General features: G+C 47.0%; 2 protein-coding genes across 2 annotated transcripts in view; one reads left to right on the forward strand and one right to left on the reverse strand.

The window, feature by feature from the left end:
* Window positions 1–329: 329 nt before the first annotated feature.
* On the reverse strand, window positions 330–7,506 carry LOC115088671. Its single transcript, XM_029596929.1, is given in 3 exon segments — window positions 330–439; window positions 4,662–6,122; window positions 6,125–7,506. Coding segments are annotated over 3 exon segments (2,697 nt in total). The 5' UTR covers window positions 7,251–7,506.
* Window positions 7,507–11,274: 3,768 nt separating this feature from the next.
* The window catches only part of LOC115088407 (dynein light chain Tctex-type 1-like), a 51,385-nt gene continuing 42,976 nt past the window's right edge, over window positions 11,275–19,683 (forward strand). The window contains exon 1 of the mRNA XM_029596643.1: window positions 11,275–11,419. Coding sequence (XP_029452503.1) covers window positions 11,393–11,419 — 27 coding nt within the window. The 5' untranslated portion in view covers window positions 11,275–11,392. The remainder of the gene's footprint in view (window positions 11,420–19,683) is intronic.

The following is a 19,683-nucleotide window of genomic DNA, read 5'->3' on the forward strand; positions in this document are numbered from 1 at the left end:
GGAAATCTGAAGTCCCAGGAAGGAATCAGGAACACAAAGACTGTAAAAGAAGCAGGATCAGGAAATCAGGAACACAAAGACTGTAAAAGAAGCAGGATCAGGAAATCAGGAACACAAAGACTGTAAAAGAAGCAGGATCAGGAACTAGGAACAGCGAGGCAATCAGCTACTCAGGAGAGTTCAATCTATTGCCAAGACATCTGAGGCCAGTCTGAGCCGGCCTTAAATAATGGAAAGCCTATATCAATCAGTGGGCGCCGCAGTGGTTTTCCTATCGTGAGCCCTTTAAATAGGATTGAGTCATGTGCCCGCGCCTAGGGACGCCCCATTCAGCTGAGCGGCATCCTTAGCATGGTGTTATCCAGCCTGTGGGCCTCTGCGGCGGCTTGCCGCGTCTTCTCTTGGGGGCTTGTTGCGGTGTCGGTGGCCCTCCTGTGGCCTGAGGCAAAAGGAAAGAGCAGCCGGTCACAGCTTGGGCCCACTACCGGTCAAATGCAACAGCAACATGCAGAAAAAAACTGAATTTGAAACATTAACAAGACAGGCTCTGTATGCAGGATGTACCTGCGGAACTGCAATGTGTATGGCCCCCAATAATAGCGTGGAGGAATTTATTACCTCCCTTTTTGATGTGCTTTAAACTTTTACCTCTTCTATTGTAACCGTCTCTTTTTAGTCAGTAAGGAGGTCCAGACAACTGATCCGTAAAGATAGACTTTTATTGCCAGCAAGATGCAGCTAAGACAAAGGCTCAGTACAACTGCATGCCACGCCCCCTTAGGAGCAAACTTTTATGCACTTTACAACTCTTATCTTTCACACATGCGTTCTGGTTTTTGCTGAACAAACATTTCACAAATTGCTGAACAAGCATTAGCTAGCGTGGTCCTCTAGTAGGTGTAGCTTAAGATCAGACTATTGTTTCGTCATTTAATTGACGTGTTAGACATTTTACATTGTCATTCGTATTAATACAATACAAAGTATTATTCCAAAATGGAGTTACGTTATGTTACGCTAAAAATTAGTATGTCACTGCGTCACTACGCATTACGTATCATTTGCGTTGCAAATATTAGTATGTTCAAGATGGCTGTGCGTTTCACTGCTGGCATGATTAGTCGGAAGATGTTCAGTTGCTCTTTCGTACTTCAGGGGGGGTCCCGAAATTGAACCTCTTCATTCCCCCCTTTGATACTTCAACTTTGAAGAGAAGGCAGAAGTATCACTTTATATCTGAAGAGGAACTGAAACGACAATGAGAGTTAATACCAGTGACATTGAATGTGAGCCCTAATATGTTGTTAGGTCGTTGGTTTCTTCACGGGTTTGAGACGGGTGGACCATATTGGTGTCACCCCCCTTTGTAGCCCGACTTACCCCAACAACACGTTGGCTCCATTATGGCAATGCTTAGTGGTTAGAGTTTTTCAGACTTATAAGTTAGTAGTTAAGTACTCTTTATCAGAATCAGTATCTGAATCATTGGTAGTGTCGTAGTCAGAAGAATCAGATGAAGGAAATGTGGAGACAGACACATACTTATTAATCATCATGACGTGAGCAGCTGCTCGCCGATCAGCAATATGTTCAATCATGGATCGGAGATGCCTAAAAATAAGAGGGAGACAAATAGGAAACAGAATGCATGTAAAAACAAGAAGTATCAGAGGAAAGAGGAGTTCTTTAAGGCCAGGAATGGAAGTGAGCCAGTTGGGCAAAGACCCTGTCCAGTCAAGGATTCCAGTCCACGTCTGCACTGGTACATGGGCCAGGCGAATCATTCGATCAGTGATCTCCTCAATGATTTTACTCTTGTCATCTACCTGTAAACAACAGTTAGAAAGATTAAATTTGCCACATACACCACCTTCCTGGGCTAGGAGGTAGTCTAAAGCCAATCGGTTTTGGTAGACAGCTGTTAGAATTTTAGTGTTTTGCTTGGCTAAGATGTTGAGAGCCAAGGCAGAATCATTTGTCAGGAGTTCCAGTACTGCTTGGAGTCTTATAATTCGATTGAGCATATAGATAGGTGTTCTATATCCATAAGAACCATCCTCAGCCCAGGTGGCCGGACCATAGTATTGTACAATTCGTTCAGGAGGCCACTCTTGATCTTTCCAATCTCCTATGGATACTTTAGGAGTGCTGCGACGTTTGTTGGGTCTCATGGGACTGTATACTGGAACTCCTAAGGTTTCTCCAGCAGTAATGGGAAGTAGGAAGAAGCTTGGCCGAATTGTAGCCAAGAAGCAAGTTCCATACCAGTTTGTTGGTAACTGTTCATAAGCTCTTCGTCCACATACATAATAATAACCATCTGGAGCATTGAAAACGGTAGTAGCAACACCTGCAGCTGTCCATGTCTTGTTCAAAGTCGAGTCAGTCCAGATGGGAGTTGGCATGGTAGAATTTTCAGTCTGCCACCATGTCTGGGTGGTAAGGTTGGCAGTAAGAACTCCTGTGCATGGAGAATTTCCAACAGGCACGGTATAGATGCGTGAATGTTGTCGAGAGATACATAGTCTGCCAATAACATCAGTCTGTAGTGCCCACTCATATGGATGAGATTTACGGTTATAGGTTACAGTGGTATTCAAGGTGTTAAGATCGGATTGGAAGGTTTCCTTGGCTTCCCATGGCCATTGCTCTCCTGTATCTGTTCCTCCACATACAAAACAGTTCTTGACTTCGAGAGAGAGAGCTATGTTTTCCGCCAAATTGACAAACAGGTTTTTTACTTGTTGAGAAATTGTATGTTTCTTTAATCCCTCAGTGGCATGAGATATTTCATCGAAGAAGGATTGATAACCCACCACAGTAGTCTGGTGAATAATTGGACGAGGTTTGTCTTTTCGCTGAGTGATGGTAATGTAGGTCATGGGGTCTTTTCCAGTTCCGTCGATACCAAATCCCCAAGTATCTTGCCAAGGGATTCCTTCGCTTCTTAGAGGCCATTGTATCGATACTGTATTACCATTTACTGCAGTTAATCGTCCTATCCCGTGGCAGCCATGGTAACCTCCACCGGTGTAATCACAAACTAGAGCCCATCCTGACAATGTCAGGTCCCCTCCGCATGGCAGCCATCTGGATGGATTAGCTACCCGGTTGTATGGGCAGAGGTATTTGTGATTGTAGACATAGGAATTTCTCCAGGCTTGAGACCCACAGTGAAGTGCATTTGGGTGTTTATCAATGGCTTCGCAGGCATCGAACGTTATTGTGACAATCGTTTCACTTCCCATAAGAACCTTAGTGGAGTTGATGTAGTACAAGATGCCTTTTCCTTCTGGGACAATACTTGATGTGTAGCTCTTTGGTAGACCTACAGTGAGGGTGATGTTGTAGTACTTAGGAGTGGTTGGGGTATGACATATGACTTTGCCAGTTTCTAAACATCGATGGAAGGACTGATAGCCTTGAGTAGTATTCAGGGCGCAAGCAGGTAGTGTGGCACAGGAAGTTGGTGGTTGAGATTGGTGGATGATTGTTGAGACAACTTGAAATCCAGTTTGAGTGGTAGTACGAATTAGCTTGATACATTCAGTGCAATTCTTGCTCAAGGACAGGAAAACAGAGGTAGTCGGGTTACAGAAGAATATTAAGTGAATGCAGAAGATGGATGCAACGTAGATCTTGGAAGTCGGAATCTGTGACATTGCTTTATGACGTAGATGGTTGCATTCATAAGTAATGGATTCTGAAAGGAAGGAAAGAAATGGACACATTAATATTCAGTTGTAGTTACTGATACTTTTTTACTCAGGACTAGCACTGGGCCTGCCTTGGGTGAATCTTAATTTGTGGTCTCCAATCCTGGAAACCTGCCAGTTGGCTGAAGCTGGTTTGAGACGTGTCCAATGAATCCATGAAGAACATCCAAAAACTTTGACAGCTGTTGGAGTAGTTAGCAATACAGTGTACGGCCCTTTCCATCGGGGCTGGAGGGAATCAGACTCATCCCAGTCTTTTATCCACACCGAATTTCCTATCTGGTATGGATGAATCGGGTTTAGCAGGACCAATGGTTCAGTGTCACAGGTGTATTTTTGAATCGCAATAACTGTGTTATATAGTCCTTTGAGTTGGTTACTGAGAGACATTTCCCCTTGTATTTGCAGCGATTCAGGAAAAGATGGAAGAGGTGGAGGCCTTGCGTACATCATTTCATACGGAGTTAACCCCGACTTCCGTGGGGTACATCGGACGTGTAGTAGAGCTAATGGCAGGATGTCTGGCCATTTAGTCTGTTTCCTGACACAATTTAGCGAGCTGATTTTTTAGTGTCCTGTTAGCTCGTTCAACTGCTCCACTACTTTGAGGTCTCCAGGCGCAGTGCAGGTGCCATTGGATGCCCAGAATTTGACTTAGACGTCGCGTGACTTCACTGGTGAAGGCTGGTCCATTATCTGAATTTATCTGTCGAGGTAATCCGTATCGTGGTAAAATTTTGTGGAGAAGCAATGTTACTACTTCCTTGGCAGTCTCAGTTCGAGTGGGTATGGCTTCGATCCATCCGGTATAAGTACAGACAGCTACCAGCATTGCTTTGTATCTTTTTGAAGCAGTCATGTGGGTGAAGTCGATTTGGCAAACTTGAAACGGAGTTGTTCCTCGCAATATATGTCCAGGGGCTGGACCAGGTCCATTTCTGGGATTGTTCCTTGCACAGGTAACACATTGATTAACAGCATATTTAGTTAGTTGAAAGAGTCTATTAATGTAGTAAGTTTTTGCCAACAGTGTTGCTAATGCATCTCGGCCGAGATGGGTTTTATTATGGGCTTCCCTGACAACAGTCCATGCCAGGGCGTCGGGTATCCATACCCTATCTTCTTGTACAATCCACCACCCATCCTGCTGATGAAATTGTTCGGTTTGTGCCCAATCATTTTCTTCCGCTGAATAAATGGGGGTTTCATTCGTGAACTGTAGAAGTGGGCAAGTGGGAGTTGATGTATGTGGTGATTGCACACGTGCTGCTTCTTTCGCAGTCTTATCTGCCCATTGGTTTCCTTTGGCGATGGGATCAGTTCTCCCTGTATGGGCTTTACAATGCATGACAGCTACCTTCTTTGGTGCCCATACAGAGTCTAGCAATTGATGTATCTCCGATGCATTAGCTATTTGTTTCCCTTCCGCAGTTAGGAATCCTCGTTCCTTGTATAAAGCTCCATGCACTTGGATTGTAAGGAAAGCGTATTTTGAATCAGTATAAATATTTACAGTTTCTCCTTCTGCCAACTGCAGAGCCCTTGTGAGCGCAATTAGTTCAGCTTTTTGCGCTGATGTCCCTGGGGGCAGGGGTTCAGCTTCAACAATGTCGTCTTCGGAGACTACAGCATACCCAGCGACCCTGACACCATTTATAACCTGGCTGCTTCCATCAGTGAATAAAGTCCATGCTCCTTGCCAGGGTTGGTCGCGTAAGTCAGGTCGGCTGGAATGTACTGTTGCCATAATTTCCCCACATTCATGAGAAACTGGAGTGGGGGTTGGGAGTAGAGTTGCAGGATTCAAGTTTTTACTGTCCTGTATTTGAATCTCTGGAGTTTCACATAATAACGCTTGGTACTTTACAAGACGTGAATTTGTCATCCATTTTGGCCCATGGGTCTCTAGCAGTCCTTGGATAGTATGAGGAGTTGTTACTTGTAAAATCTGTCCAAATGTTAGCTTAACTGCTTCGGGTATCAGTAGACATGCAGCAGCAATGCTTCGGAGGCATCCCGGCCATCCTTTTGACACATTGTCCATTCCTTTTGACAGATATGCAACAGGTCGTTCCCATGAGCCTAAGGTTTGAGTCAATACCCCTATGGCCATGCCTTTTTTCTCGTCGACGAATAGATGGAATGGTTTCATCACATCTGGCAACCCCAAGGCAGGTGGTTCAATTAAGGCTTCTTTTAGTTGTCGTAAGCTTGCCAGTTCGTTTCCTTCCCATTGGAAGGGTTGAGATTCTGCCTCTTTACCCCGCAGCTTGTCGTACAGGGGTTGAGCAATAACTGCATAGTTAGCAATCCACAGCCTACAGTATCCTGCAGCTCCCAGGAACGCCCGGAGCTCTTTCTTACAAGTGGGTACAGGTTGATCTCTTATAGAACTGGTGCGAGAAATCCCAGACATCGGGTTCCTCCACGTATTTGGAAGCCTAAATACTCTACTTCCAATTCACAGATTTGCGCTTTCTTTTTACTTGCACGATACCCTTTTGAGTACAACGTCTTTAGCAGCTGAAGAGTGGATACCGCACATTTGAGGTACGTCTCTCGAAACAACAGAAGGTCATCCACGTATTGTATGACTGGCCCATACTTTACTTGATACATCTTTAAATCGTTTGCCAGTTGCTCACCGAACAGCGTAGGTGAGTGCCTATACCCTTGAGGCAACCTAGTCCATGTGTACTGCTGCTTTACTCCAGTATCTGCATTTTCCCATGTGAAAGCAAAAATCTTTTGACATTCCTCCGCCACCGGGACGGAGAAGAAGGCATCTTTGAGATCAATGACACTGTACCACTTTGATGCAGGAGAGACTTGAGCCAGGATTGAGTACGGATTTGGCACGAGGGCTACTAGATCTGCTACTTGACTATTCACTTTTCTTAAGTCTTGTACTGGTCGATAGTCATTTGATCCAGGCTTCTTTACTGGCAACAGAGGGGTGTTCCAAGCAGATCGGATTCGCCGGAGAATGCCCAAATCATACAATCTTTGCAGGTGTATCTGAATTCCTTGTCTGGCCATATAAGGAATGGGGTATTGAGATTGATTTATCACCTGTGCATTCTGTTTCATCTCGATCCAAATAGGGGTAGCGTTGATGGCTATTCCTCCTGGATTTTGTTCAGCCCATACTTTAGGTATACTGTCCATTAGCTGTCTGCGCTTTTCGTTGAGGACGGTGTTTTCTCCATATCGGTGCGTAGTGGTATGTTTGACTATGGGGAGATGTAATCTCCATTCTTCTTGGAGTGGACAGATGAGAGAGACTGGGTTATCAGCGAAGGATGCTCTTATTTCTCCTGTCGATTCGAATTGTAAGTTGGCTCTTAACTTACAAAGAAGGTCTCTCCCTATGAGGGGAACTGGGCATCCCGGGACGTAGAGAAACTGATGAGATACTAATTGTCCTCCCACCCGGACTTGTCGTTTCTGAAGAAAGGGAGCGATAAGTGGCTTTCCAGAGGCCCCTACAATAGAAATGTTTTTCGAAGTGGGTGTGGTAATAGCGGTAGTCATGACTGATCTTTGTGCCCCGGTATCTAACAATCCCTTAAATGTCTCAGTTCCTACTTTAATTTCTACTAAGGGATCGAATGGAAGAATTCCCTTCTCTAGTCATGCTTCACTGCTGTCTTCGCTAGAGGTTTCTCCGACAGTCATCTGCCATTCAGCTTCCTTTGGTTTGGACGGAGTATATCCTTCCTGCTTCATTTGCAGGGACTCTGGGCATTCAGACTTCCAGTGTCCTTCTTGTCTACAGAATGCACATTGATTGGCTCCCAACGGCACCCTTCCCCCCCTAAACGATCCTCCTCTGCTAGCTCGTCCTCTGGGCGGTCCCCTCGAGGGTGACCTGCCCCTTCCTCTCGGCCCAGGATATCCCTGATAGTGCCTAGCCGAGTTTCCGAAATTCGTTTCTTCCAGCGCTGCAGCTAACAAACTAACACTTTCTCTTAACTTTCTACTTTCTTTCTTTTCTTTCTTGTCTCCGTCCGGCTCTCGGTTTACATAAACTCTGTCAGCCATGGCTTTTAAGTGGCTAATAGTCATTCCCTCAAATCCTTCTGATTTCTGTAGCTTCCGGCGGATATCGGGACAGGATTGTCCGACAAAGCTCATTACTATGACGGACTGACTTTTGGGGTCCTCTGGGTCGAACGGACTGTATTGCCGATATGCATCCATCAATCTCTCCAAAAAGATTCCAGGAGTTTCGTCTTTTCCTTGCACCACGTCGCGGATCTTTCCCATATTCATGACTTTCTGCTTTCCTTTCTTTAAAGCTCCGAGAAAGGCGACTTGGTATGCAGCAATGCTGGCTCGCCCTGCAGCCGTCTGGAAATCCCAGTTGGGATCGGCGACAGGGGCATGCTCTCTCACTACTTCATCTGGATTACCGTCTGACCCGGCTCCCAGCCGAGCTGCTTCTTCCATGTTTAATTGTATTTGTCGGCGTTCTTCGGTGGTAAAAAGGATGGAGGCGAGGTGCCGAATGTCAGCCCAGTTGGGGTTATGGGCTGCAAAAATTCCTCGTAAAAAATCTAGCATCTGATCTGGATTATCAGCGTAAGAGGGGCCGAGCTGTTTCCAGTTAAAAAGATCGCTGGAAGTGAAAGGTATGTAAGTAAACAACTTTATAGTTTGCGTAGTATTATACTCGTTTTCTTCAGTAGGGACCACGGGAACTACGGTGGTTGTTTCTCTAATTGGTAGTTGTAAACTTGCGGCTTGGGTTTTACTGCGAGTGCCGCCGGATACGGACGACTCGCCGCCGTCCTCAACTTTTGCCGCCGCCGCTTCCGCTTCAAGCCGTACTTCGGGAATCGGCATTATTTCATGATCAACTTGGGCAGCGGCGGGAGCTGGGGGATCTGGTGGCGCATTATACGATTGAGGGCAGCTAGGGGCATAGGGTGGCGGCAGAAGATCTTCTGCGTCAGGCAGTACTGCAGGCGGCAGGGGTTTAACTTTTTTTTCTTGAGTCCGTGTGTTCCCTTGCACTACAAACATGGCCGCCGCAGATGACGCATGGTCCTTTATTCCTAAGATGGCCGCCCTTCCCTTTCTTTTCCGGTTTGAGGACTTCCGGTCACCCATTTTGTTTACTTGCGCCACCATTACGAGGGCGGCTCCCTCCACTAACTTCTTTGCCCACTTCGGAGGATTCTCGATAACTGCAATCCAAGCAGTTATGTATGGCTTATCCTCAGGGCAACCCGGATTTTCTTCTTTCTCAACTATTTTCAAGACCCTTGTGGCCGTTTGGAAATTGAAAGTTCCTTCCGGAGGCCAATTTACACACAAACCGGGCCACCTATGGGTGCATCGCTGAACCATTCCGGGCTTAGTACATTTACGTTTATCGAACACTTCACTATAGTGTTCTGTCATAACTTTTAGTGGAGTTGAATAGCCCCCTCCCATTAGGATAGAATTCACAGACAAAGGAGGGAAGGGAAGACGGATAGGTAAGGGGTCCGTACCCGTCAGACACAAAAGGGTCACAATCGCCCCGACTAGGACGCGGTCAGCCCGGCCTAGAACTGCGAGGCCATTCACTCTCTTTCACACAACAAGAAACCTATTCCCACTATCGTACGCGTTACTTCTTTTTCCTCTTTTTATGCGCGTGGTTTTCGGAATGCAATTCCTACCAAACCACCGCTTGGGGTGTGATCAAAGCCCCCTCGGTCCCCTCACGGATGGACCGGTTATTTGCTACTCTTTTAGCTATTCTTCTTTTTTTTCCATCATTCCCATAATACTCGCCTGCAGGATTCTTCCGATCGTCACGAAAGCCTTCTTTCCAGATCACCAGCCCAGAGGTCTCAGAAGAATTTCTGTGGAACGGTCCCCTCAGAAACCCGATCGCTGAACTCAGCGGTGGCCACTCACCAGGTGCGTCTGGGGGATCGCTCCGCCACCAAACTACCGGACCAACTGGGGGGCTAAAATAGCGTCCCCGGCACCTCCTGGCTGAGGCTCGCCAAATGTAACCGTCTCTTTTTAGTCAGTAAGGAGGTCCAGACAACTGATCCGTAAAGATAGACTTTTATTGCCAGCAAGATGCAGCTAAGACAAAGGCTCAGTACAACTGCATGCCACGCCCCCTTAGGAGCAAACTTTTATGCACTTTACAACTCTTATCTTTCACACATGCGTTCTGGTTTTTGCTGAACAAACATTTCACAAATTGCTGAACAAGCATTAGCTAGCGTGGTCCTCTAGTAGGTGTAGCTTAAGATCAGACTATTGTTTCGTCATTTAATTGACGTGTTAGACATTTTACATTGTCATTCGTATTAATACAATACAAAGTATTATTCCAAAATGGAGTTACGTTATGTTACGCTAAAAATTAGTATGTCACTGCGTCACTACGCATTACGTATCATTTGCGTTGCAAATATTAGTATGTTCAAGATGGCTGTGCGTTTCACTGCTGGCATGATTAGTCGGAAGATGTTCAGTTGCTCTTTCGTACTTCAGGGGGGGTCCCGAAATTGAACCTCTTCACTATTATACTTATGGCAGGGGTTTGTAACCTTTGCTTAAATCCTGGACCAGATAGGTCACATTTTTCTGATACATCTCTTCCTATCCCACTGGCCCTTCAAAATGCTATGGGATAGATTTTAAAAGGCACTATGGCACTGCACAACTGGCACTATGTGGATAAGACAACAGTGATTTTACGGGTAAAACTTTTCGACTTATACATGGGTATATATAGTAGTTCAAGAGCCAGATCGGGAATCCAGGAAATACTCTATACGAAATATAAGCAGATGTGTAGGGGGCCTAACTAATTTGCATGGATGAAATGGGGGTGGCAGCTCTGCTCACCCCTGGTCCAGAATGTGCTTAACTTCTTAGCTATTTAGGGAAGATGAGGTTTATTTTGGAGATATTTTGGCTCGATTTTGCCCGGTTCCAGGGTTAACTTGGCATGCTTTTGGGAGCTGCTGACACATGTGCAGCAGGGAAAGTACATAAATGCATCAGATACCCCACTTTTTTTGAAAGAAAAAAAAAATCCCCTGGGCTCGTATTTTCCTCCAATCCGCCCCTGGCAGGCAAGGTGCGTTACAATCTTAATGGTAAATATAAGGTATTCCTCTGAAAGCGCATTTTTTTTCCAGCTTTCCTGCCACCATTATTGCCCCTGAGGGACTGCATTCTCTTATCAGTACTTTCAGTAAGTGGGAGTTTCTGAAACCCACATTGTGGCGTCCCGTGCGCCAATAGGAGGAGCTGGGACTCCCGCCGCGCCGCTTCCGGGTGCCGGGGAGGGGGTCGGAGAGCAGGGAAGCCGTTACCAGGGAAACCGCCGGCTAACGGCCGGGGCCTGGTTCCAGAGCCCGATTTGATGAATTTTCACCGCAGCGCTGAATGCGCTTCGAAGTCACAGTCTTTTTTTTCCCCCCCTTGCAACGAATAAGGAAATTGGGAACTATTTCGGGCTCGATATGAGCCCTCATCCCTTGTCTATTTTGGTCTTCGCACTGAAATCACAGCAACCCCCCCCCCCCCCCCCAATAGCTCGTAACCGCCATCCTGCTCGAGCCCGCATTCTCCCGTGCCGCTGACCGTTTTCTGCCTCCGCGCGCATTGTTCGGTAGGGACGCGTAGGCAGAGGGCAGCAGCGGGGGTCGAAGATGGAGGAATTTCAGACGGTGGAGGAGGTGAGTCCCACCGTGGGCCGTCTTGGCGGGGGCTCGAGCTGTCATAGCAGCAGCGCTCAGGCAGGCTCAGTAAAAAGGCCGTGTTTTAGACCCGGGGGGGTACAGTAATAACGGTAACCATCTTGCTGGCAGTGGCTCGGTTTCGGCCCGCACTGCACTGCTGCGCGCTTTGGAGCCGGTCACTGGCAGGGGTTTTTTGGGAGCCGCAATCAGGCGCCAGTGCTGGAGAGATTCCCCCCCTAGCTTTCCTCCCCACCCCACTGTGACAAGGAATAAAGCTATAGCTGAGCATCCCCCAGAGAAGTAACGAATTGGGACTTTACATACTGGTTTGCAATAAAGGAGCTATTGGGAACAAGCTGTGTGAGTGTCGTTTGTAATCCGCACAAATCTGCTGGATTGAGGAGGAGCGCGCGCGCGCGAGGTGATCTACTCTGATTTCAGCAAAGCCTTCCATAGGGTCCCGCATAGGAGTCTGGTGAACAGAGGGAGTGCCAAGGTGTTGACCTGGGTTACAAACTGGTTGACAGCGGGTGATGGAAGGAAGGCAAAACGATTACCGGCATGGTTAAAAGGTGAGGTGAAAGAGGCTATATTTTAGCCAAAAAAAAAACATCCTTCAAAAATTGGAAGAAGGATCCTTCTGAAGAAGATAGGATAAAACATAAGCACTGTCAAGTTAAGTGTAAAACATTGATAAGACAGGCGAAGAGAGAATTTGAAATGAAGCTGGCCATAGAGGCAAAAACTCATAATAAAAACTTTTTATAATATATCCAAAGCAAGAAACCTGTGAGGGAGTCGGTTGGACCATTAGATGACCGAGGGGTTAAAGGGGCTCTTAGGGAAGACAAGGCCATTGCAGAAAGACTAAATGAATTCTTTGCTTCCGTGTTTACTAATGAGGATGTTGGGGAGATAACAGTTCCGGAGATGGTTTTCAGGGGTGATGAGTCAGACGAACTGAACGAAATCACTGTGAACCTGGAAGATGTAGTAGGCCAGATTGACAAACTAAAGAAGAGCAAATCACCTGGACCGGATGGTATGCATCCTAGGGTACTGAAAGAACTCAATAATGAAATTTCTGATCTATTAGTTAAAATTTGTAACCTATCATTAAAATCATCCATTGTACCTGAAGACTGGAGAGTGGCCATTGTAACCCCAAAATATAAAAAGGCTCCAGGGGCGATCCGGGTAACTATAGACCAGCGAGCCTAACTTCAGTGCCGGGAAAAATAGTGGAAACTGTTCTGAAGATCAAAATCGTAGAGCATATAGAAAGACATAACCTAACAAATCTACTTCATTTTTTTGAAGGGGTTAATAAACATGTGGATAAAGGTGAACCGGTAGATGTAGTGTATTTGGATTTTCAGAAGACGTTTGACAAAGTCCCTCATGAGAGGCTTCTACGAAAACTAAAAGGTCATGGTATAGGAGGCGATGTCCTTTCGTGGATTACAAACTGGTTAAAAGACAGGAAACAGAGTAGGATTAAATGGTCAATTTTCTCAGTGGAAAAGGGTAAACAGTGGAGTGCCTCAGGGATCTGTATTTGGACCGGTGCTTTTCAATATATATATAAATGATCTGGAAAGGAATACGACGAGTGAGGTTATCAAATTTGTGGATGATACAAAATTATTCAGAGTAGTTAAATCACAAGCAGACCGTTATACCTTAGAGGAGGACCTTGCAAGACTGGAAGATTGGGCATCAAAATGGCAGATGAAATTTAATGTGGTCAAATGCAAGGTATTGCATATAGGGAGCATGACCCTAGATCCTAGATTTTCCTGCCTTAACGGGGCAGCATGCTGTGTCATGTCCCGATCCTGCACAGCAGAGGCACAAATTTAAGCATCTTTTTTGTTTCTCCTTCAGCAAGAGCTTGCAGTGGTCCAGTTGAATAGGCATAGGATGGCTGCCACCCCCTGCATCTCGAGGGGCTAGGTAAAGCTGGCAGGCTGGTAACTTTCATTCTGGCGCAACAAGCTAGATCCTCTCCTTATCCCATTCCCGAAACCAGAGATCCAAGCGAGTGGCCAAGCTAATTAAACCCTCCAGAGTAAACGAGAGGTTGCGTCCAGCAAGTTCATCTTTAATGGACTTGGAAAGCCCCTGACAGAAAATAGTGATTAGACTGCCCTCCCTCCATTGTAGTTCAGAAGGCATGGTTTGGAATCGAACTACATATTCCTTCAGTTGAGGAAGAGCCCTGGCGAATCTGGCGGAGGTCGGAGGCTGCAGCAGCAGTGCATTTCAGCTCATCAAAAATCAGATGGAACTCATGAACAAACTGGTCCAAGTTGGGAAACATCCCTTTCCCAGAGGGGAGAGGCCCAAGCTAGTGCTGACCCTCCTGGCTGAGATAGGATATAAGTCATTTTGGCCTTGTCAGTGGGAAAAAGGCCCGCCTGGAGATTAAAGTGAATGAGGCATACATTTAGAAAGCTCCGGCACTCTTGAGAGCTTCCCATGGAGCTGAGGTGGAGGTGGCAACTGCAGTATTGCACAAGGAGCTAGAAGTGTGGCGGATGTGGTGGAACCAGTGGAGGAGCAGGAGCTGGCAGAGAAACCAATAGCACATCTAACCGAGCCACCAATCAGTCCAATATTAATTAATTAATGTATTATTTATTTATTTATTTATTGATGACATGGTCTAAGATGTTTTGCTACTGCTGGATCCTTTGGGGCATGCCGGGAATGGCTTATAGGGTGGCCATCTCTACCAGGTTCATGGCCTCAGCAACGGGTAACGCGCACAGGAATGGTGGACATTTGATACTGTGATATAGTTGCTGCAGCCTAATCAGCAAGTCCACTAGGTCCACACCGGAAGCTGGCAGAGAAGCCCTGTAGTGGGACCAGCTGGAACTTCACAACCTTTGCCGCAGGTTGAGTCCTTTTTTACTCTCTTCATTCTGCATTTCACTTTTAATGAGTATTTATGAAAAAACAAACAAAAATATTGACAAATTTATTACATCAGTTTTATATTTAGGAGGTAATTTTCAAAGGAGTTATGTGCATAAAAGTAGCATATCAGCAATTTTCAAAAGCTCTTATGCACATAAAACCTTTTGACAATTTAGTGAATTTTCAAAGCAGTTACATGTGTAAAAGTAGCAATTTTCAGAAGCCCATTTACACATGTAAATCCATTTACATGTGTAATCATTTTGAAAATTTGTTATATTTTGGTATGGAGGTGAACCCTGGGCCGAGGTGAGAGGTGTCACCACCCACAGGGAGGAGCCATGTGGGCCTCACCGTCGGTAGGCGTGGTCTCTGCAGCGAGGACACAGCTGTAGTATATAGAAACATAGAAATGACGGCAGAAGAAGACCAAATGGCCCATCAAGTCTGCCCAGCAAGCTACGCACTTTATCCATTTTTATTTCCCTTTTTCTCTCTCCCACCTGTTACTGTTGGCTTCCAGTACCCTCCAGTCCTAATTCCCCTCCACCCAATTTAGAGAGCAGCTTTGAATCTGCATCCAAGTGACATCCAGCTTAATTGGGGGTAGCAACCGCTGTAACAAGCAGGCCACCCCCTTGCTCCATACTCTTACCCACCCCTGTTTTTATTTTTTTGTTTTATTTTTTATTTTTTTTGGAAATAGCAGCCCTCCATCCTTCCGCTCCATGAAGATGGAACACTAACTACTGGCCACTGGCATCCCGCTCCGTGAATGCCTCTGTGGCTACTGCCGCTCCGTGCAGTGTTTGAATGCCGCTGTGGCTACTGCCGCTCCGTGCAGTGTTTGAATTCCTCCACTTTATTCACGCCTTCTAGACTTGATGGATCCACAGTGTTTATCCCACGCCCCTTTGAAGTCGTTCACAGTTTTAGACTTCACCACTTCCTCCGGAAGGGCATTCCAGTATGTAGTTCTATGTATCCTCTTGTTCTTGTTCTATGTAATGCCCTGTGCAACATTGATTTATGTAATGCCTTGTGCAATTCTGTTGTTACATGTACACCGATTTGATATGTTTTCTTTCAACATGAAGGTCGGTATAAAAAAGTTCAAAATAAATGAATAATAAATAAATAGAAATAGACTTTATTATAGGGAAAGAAAGAGCATAATCCATGGAGCGGGGAATGCGGAAAAGGTGCAGTTCAATAGCAAACCGTGGAGCGGATATCACAGTCAGAATAGTTCTTGAGCTGAGGGTAGACTCAGAAGGATATCTCAGATGAGACGACTCGGTAGTGACCCGCAGTGCGGAGTACGCCAGACAGTCTTCCCAACAGAAAGGTAAATACCTCTGTAAGCAGATCCGGTAGTGGCCTGCAGCGAGGGGTATGCCGAAGATGACAGAGTGACGTAGATGGTGTAGATGTAGTCCGAGATCCTGGAGCTCAGAAGAACGTAGTAGATGTTGAAACTATTCTCCTGCAGCACAGGGAAGATGTAGAGAATCCTGCTGGTGAGAATGCGGTAGTGGCCCGAGGATGGGGTACGCTGCAGGGAATCCCAGCAAGGGTTGGTAATGAAGAAGTAGGTGGTACTCATGAGACTTGGTTCCAAAGAGCAAGGCAGGAAGGCCCTCCAAGGAGTGGATAGCCCAGGAACATGAAGAGCCCCCGAGGAGCAGGTACTCAGTGTTCCCCACCAAGACAGGAACAGGAACCGGAGGTCCAAGGAGAAACTAACTCGTCTTAGTGAAGGGCCAGGCAGCTTAAATACATCAAGGCGGTGACATCATGCGGAGGGGACACCCCCGAGCTTCCCACCATGATGTGTATTAAGGAAGGCTCGTGCGCACGCTTGCTTAGGTAACTCCAGGAACAAGATGGCAATCTGCATCGCCCACACCGTCCCGGGGATGCCAGGGAGGTCGGCGTTTGCTGGCTGAGGTTGCCACTCTTCGAGGGATCAATGAATTAGCAGAAAAAGAGGTGAGCATGAGAGGTCGCAGCTGTCTGCGACCAATGGGCGCAACAGTACCCCCCTTCTTAGGGCCCCTTCCCGGGGGTTTCCGTTTCCTAGGATGGGAAACATGGAATTGCCAGATCAACTCCTTGTCGAGGATGTTGCATGTAGGCTCCCATCTATTTTCCTCTGGTCCAAATCCTTCCCAGGATATGAGGTACTCCCAGCGCCTTCCATGTTTTCGTACATCCAAAACGTCCTCGACCTGAAAGATGATGTCTTCTTCTGCAGCAAGAGATTGAGGATCAGGTGTCTTCTTTGAGAATTCTGAAAGGACAAGCAGTTTTAGAAGGGAGATATGGAAGACGTTGTGGATGCGCAGTGAAGAAGGATAGATGTAAGCTGTAGGTGACAGGACCCAGGCGGTCGGCCCAATCGCTTTTCCTTCAGTTGACGTAGGCACGGAGGAACTGTTTTAGCATGTGATTCGTTCTTTCAGTTTGCCTATTTGCCTGAGGATGGTAAACGCTAGTGAAATCCAGTGAGATGTCAAACTTTTTGCACAAGGCTTTCCAAAACTTTGCGGTGAACTGAACCCCTCTGTCGGAGAGGATATGTTTTGGCAAGCAATGGAGGCAAAAGACATGACATATAAAAAGCTTCGCTAGTTCTGGAGCTGAAGGTAGTCCGGGCAGCGCCATGAAATGGGCCATTTTATAAAAACGGTCAACTGTGACCCAGATGGTATTATTACCGTTGGACTTGGATAGGTCGATGATGAAGTCCGTCGCGATGTGAGTCCATGGGTCACTTGGAGCGGGTAGTGGCTGAAGCAGGCCCCAAGGGCGCCCTGGTGGTGGTTTCTGTCTCGCACAAGTAGGATGTGACTCCACATAGGCCCGAACATCTTTTTTCATGGAGGGCCACCAGTAATACCTTTGCAGGGTAGCAAAGGTACAGGACTGTCCAGGATGACCTGCGAGCAGAGAGTCGTCAGCCCACTGGAGTATCTTCCGGAGCGTCTGTGGAACCACTGTCTTCCCGGCTGGAACCGTGTGGGTAGCTGCGAGGAGTATCTTAGCAGGGTCGATGATGTGGCATGGAGTGTCAGGGACATCTTCCAGGGAAAATGAACGTAATAAAGCATCCGCATGAATGTTCTTGTCCGCTGGGTGGTACTTCAGGAGAAAATCGAATTGATTACAAAATAATGACCAACGGGGCCTGCCTGTGGTTCAGGCACTGTGCTTGACGCAAGTATTCGAGGTTTCTATGATCGGTGTAAACCGTGAATTGGTGTTGAGCACCTTCGAGCCAGGAGCGCCATCCCTCGAATGCTAACTTGATTGCTAATAACTCCTTGTCTCTATCCCGTAATTTCGTTCGGCTGGAGAAAAACGCCATGAGAAGAAGGAACAGGGATATAAGGGGTGACTATTAGCATGTTGGCTAAGGACTGTTCCAACCTCGTCGTCCAAGGCATCATCCTCGATAACAAAAGGTCATCGGGGATCTGGGTGTCGTAGCAGAGGCTCTTGGAGGAATGCTTTCTTAAGTTGTTGGAAGGCACTCACGGCTTCTGGAGACCACTGAGAAGGGTTAGCTCTTTTTCGCATCTTAGCTGCCAGAGGGCCAGTCAAGGTGGAATAGTGATGAATGAATGATCTGTAGTAGTTGGTGAATCTGAGGAATCTCCTCAGAGCCTTAAGACCAGTAGGTTGGGAGCAATCACGAATGCTCTGGGTGTTCTGCGGGTCCATCTGAAAACTCTGACTGGACACTATGTAGCCTAAAAAGGGAACGTACTCTTGATGAAAGGAGCATTTCTCAAATTTGGCATATAAGTGATGGTCTCTCAACCGCTGGAGGACGTTAATGACGTCTAATTGATGGCCCTGAAGATTCTGGGAAAAGACCAGTATGTCATCAAGATTACTACACAGGTGTAAAGTAGGTCCCTGAAGATCTCATTCATCATGTTTTGAAACACGGTCGGGGCGTTGCAAAGACCAAAGGGCATAACTAAATACTCAAAGTGGCCATTATTATGATTGTGGACCCTTGAGCCGGAGCGAGTGGTGATGACCACCGAGGGATTGCTCCCGATGGAGCTCGTCTCCAGAGGTGGAACTGGTGAAGAAAAGTACCCACACGGAATGGTTCCAAGAGATCAGGCAGGACGGCCCTCCGAGAAGCGGATAGCCTATGAACGCGGAGGAGCCCCAGAGGAGCTGGTACTCAGAGCATTCACCCAGCGAGATAGGAACCGACACTCCACAAAGAAGTGGAATGGAGTCCAGGTAGAAGATCTGGGGCAGGCAGTGAAGAAGCAGAACGGAGTTCAGGCAGAAGATCCGGGGCAGGTGGCAAAGAAGCAGCACGGAGTCACAGGCCAAGGGCCTGGACGGGCAGCAAACAATCAGAGATGAGATGGCAAGCCGGGGTCAAAACCCAGGAGATTAAGCCTAGGACTGAAAACAGGAACGAAGGCAAGGACTGTATATAGGAATTCAGAGGCGAGGCAGGAACTCGGAGCCAAGGCAGGAACTTGGAGGCAAGGCAAGGCAGGAACAACACCCAGCCAGCAACAGAGAGGACCTGTTGCAAAGGCAATCCCAAAATCAGCTGTGGGGTTTAAATACCCCCGTGTGCCAAACTTCATCTTCCGGGGCCGGGCTGGTTTTCGTGCCGTGGCCCCTTTAAGAGGCGGGGCCTCCTATGTGCATCAAGGGATGCCCCGATGCTGGCTGAAGGTAAGACGCTGAAGAGGCCGCGCAGCCGACTGTTTGCAGCCTGCCATAGCGAGGGAGCCGCCGAGCCAGGGGGTTGCAGGCGGTAGGGGGGCCTGGCCGGGTCTGCCATGGCCAGGCGCCGCAACATCCATCACGAGTTTTAAATGCTGTCTTCCATTCATTGCCCCGTGAATTCGGACCAAATTGTATGCCCCTCTGAGGTCTAGTTTTGTGAATATTTTGGCCCTTTGGAGCCTATCAAAGAGTTCGGAGAACAATGGTAATGGGTAGCGATCCTTTATAGTAATCTCGTTCAGACCATGGTTGTCTATACATGGGTGAAGGGAGTCGTCCTTCTTACCCACAAAAAAGAATCCGGCCCCAGCAGAAGACTTAAATGGGCAAATAAAACCGTTCTCCAAGTTCTCTTGAATGTAAGAGGACATCGCTTGGGTCTCCGAGAGAGACAGTGGGTATACTCTTCCTCTGGGAGGCTCGGTGTCAGGTAGTAAATTGATGGCGCAGTCGAAGGACTGGTGAGGTGGTAGTGTGTCTGCTGCTTTCTTGGAGAATACGTCTTGATAAGCAGAATACTGCGAAGGTAGACCCGGCAGCGAGGTGGTAGTGATCATGCAAGG

Source organism: Rhinatrema bivittatum, chromosome 3 (genome assembly GCF_901001135.1).
Source record: "Rhinatrema bivittatum chromosome 3, aRhiBiv1.1, whole genome shotgun sequence".
Lineage (NCBI taxonomy): Eukaryota > Metazoa > Chordata > Amphibia > Gymnophiona > Rhinatrematidae > Rhinatrema > Rhinatrema bivittatum.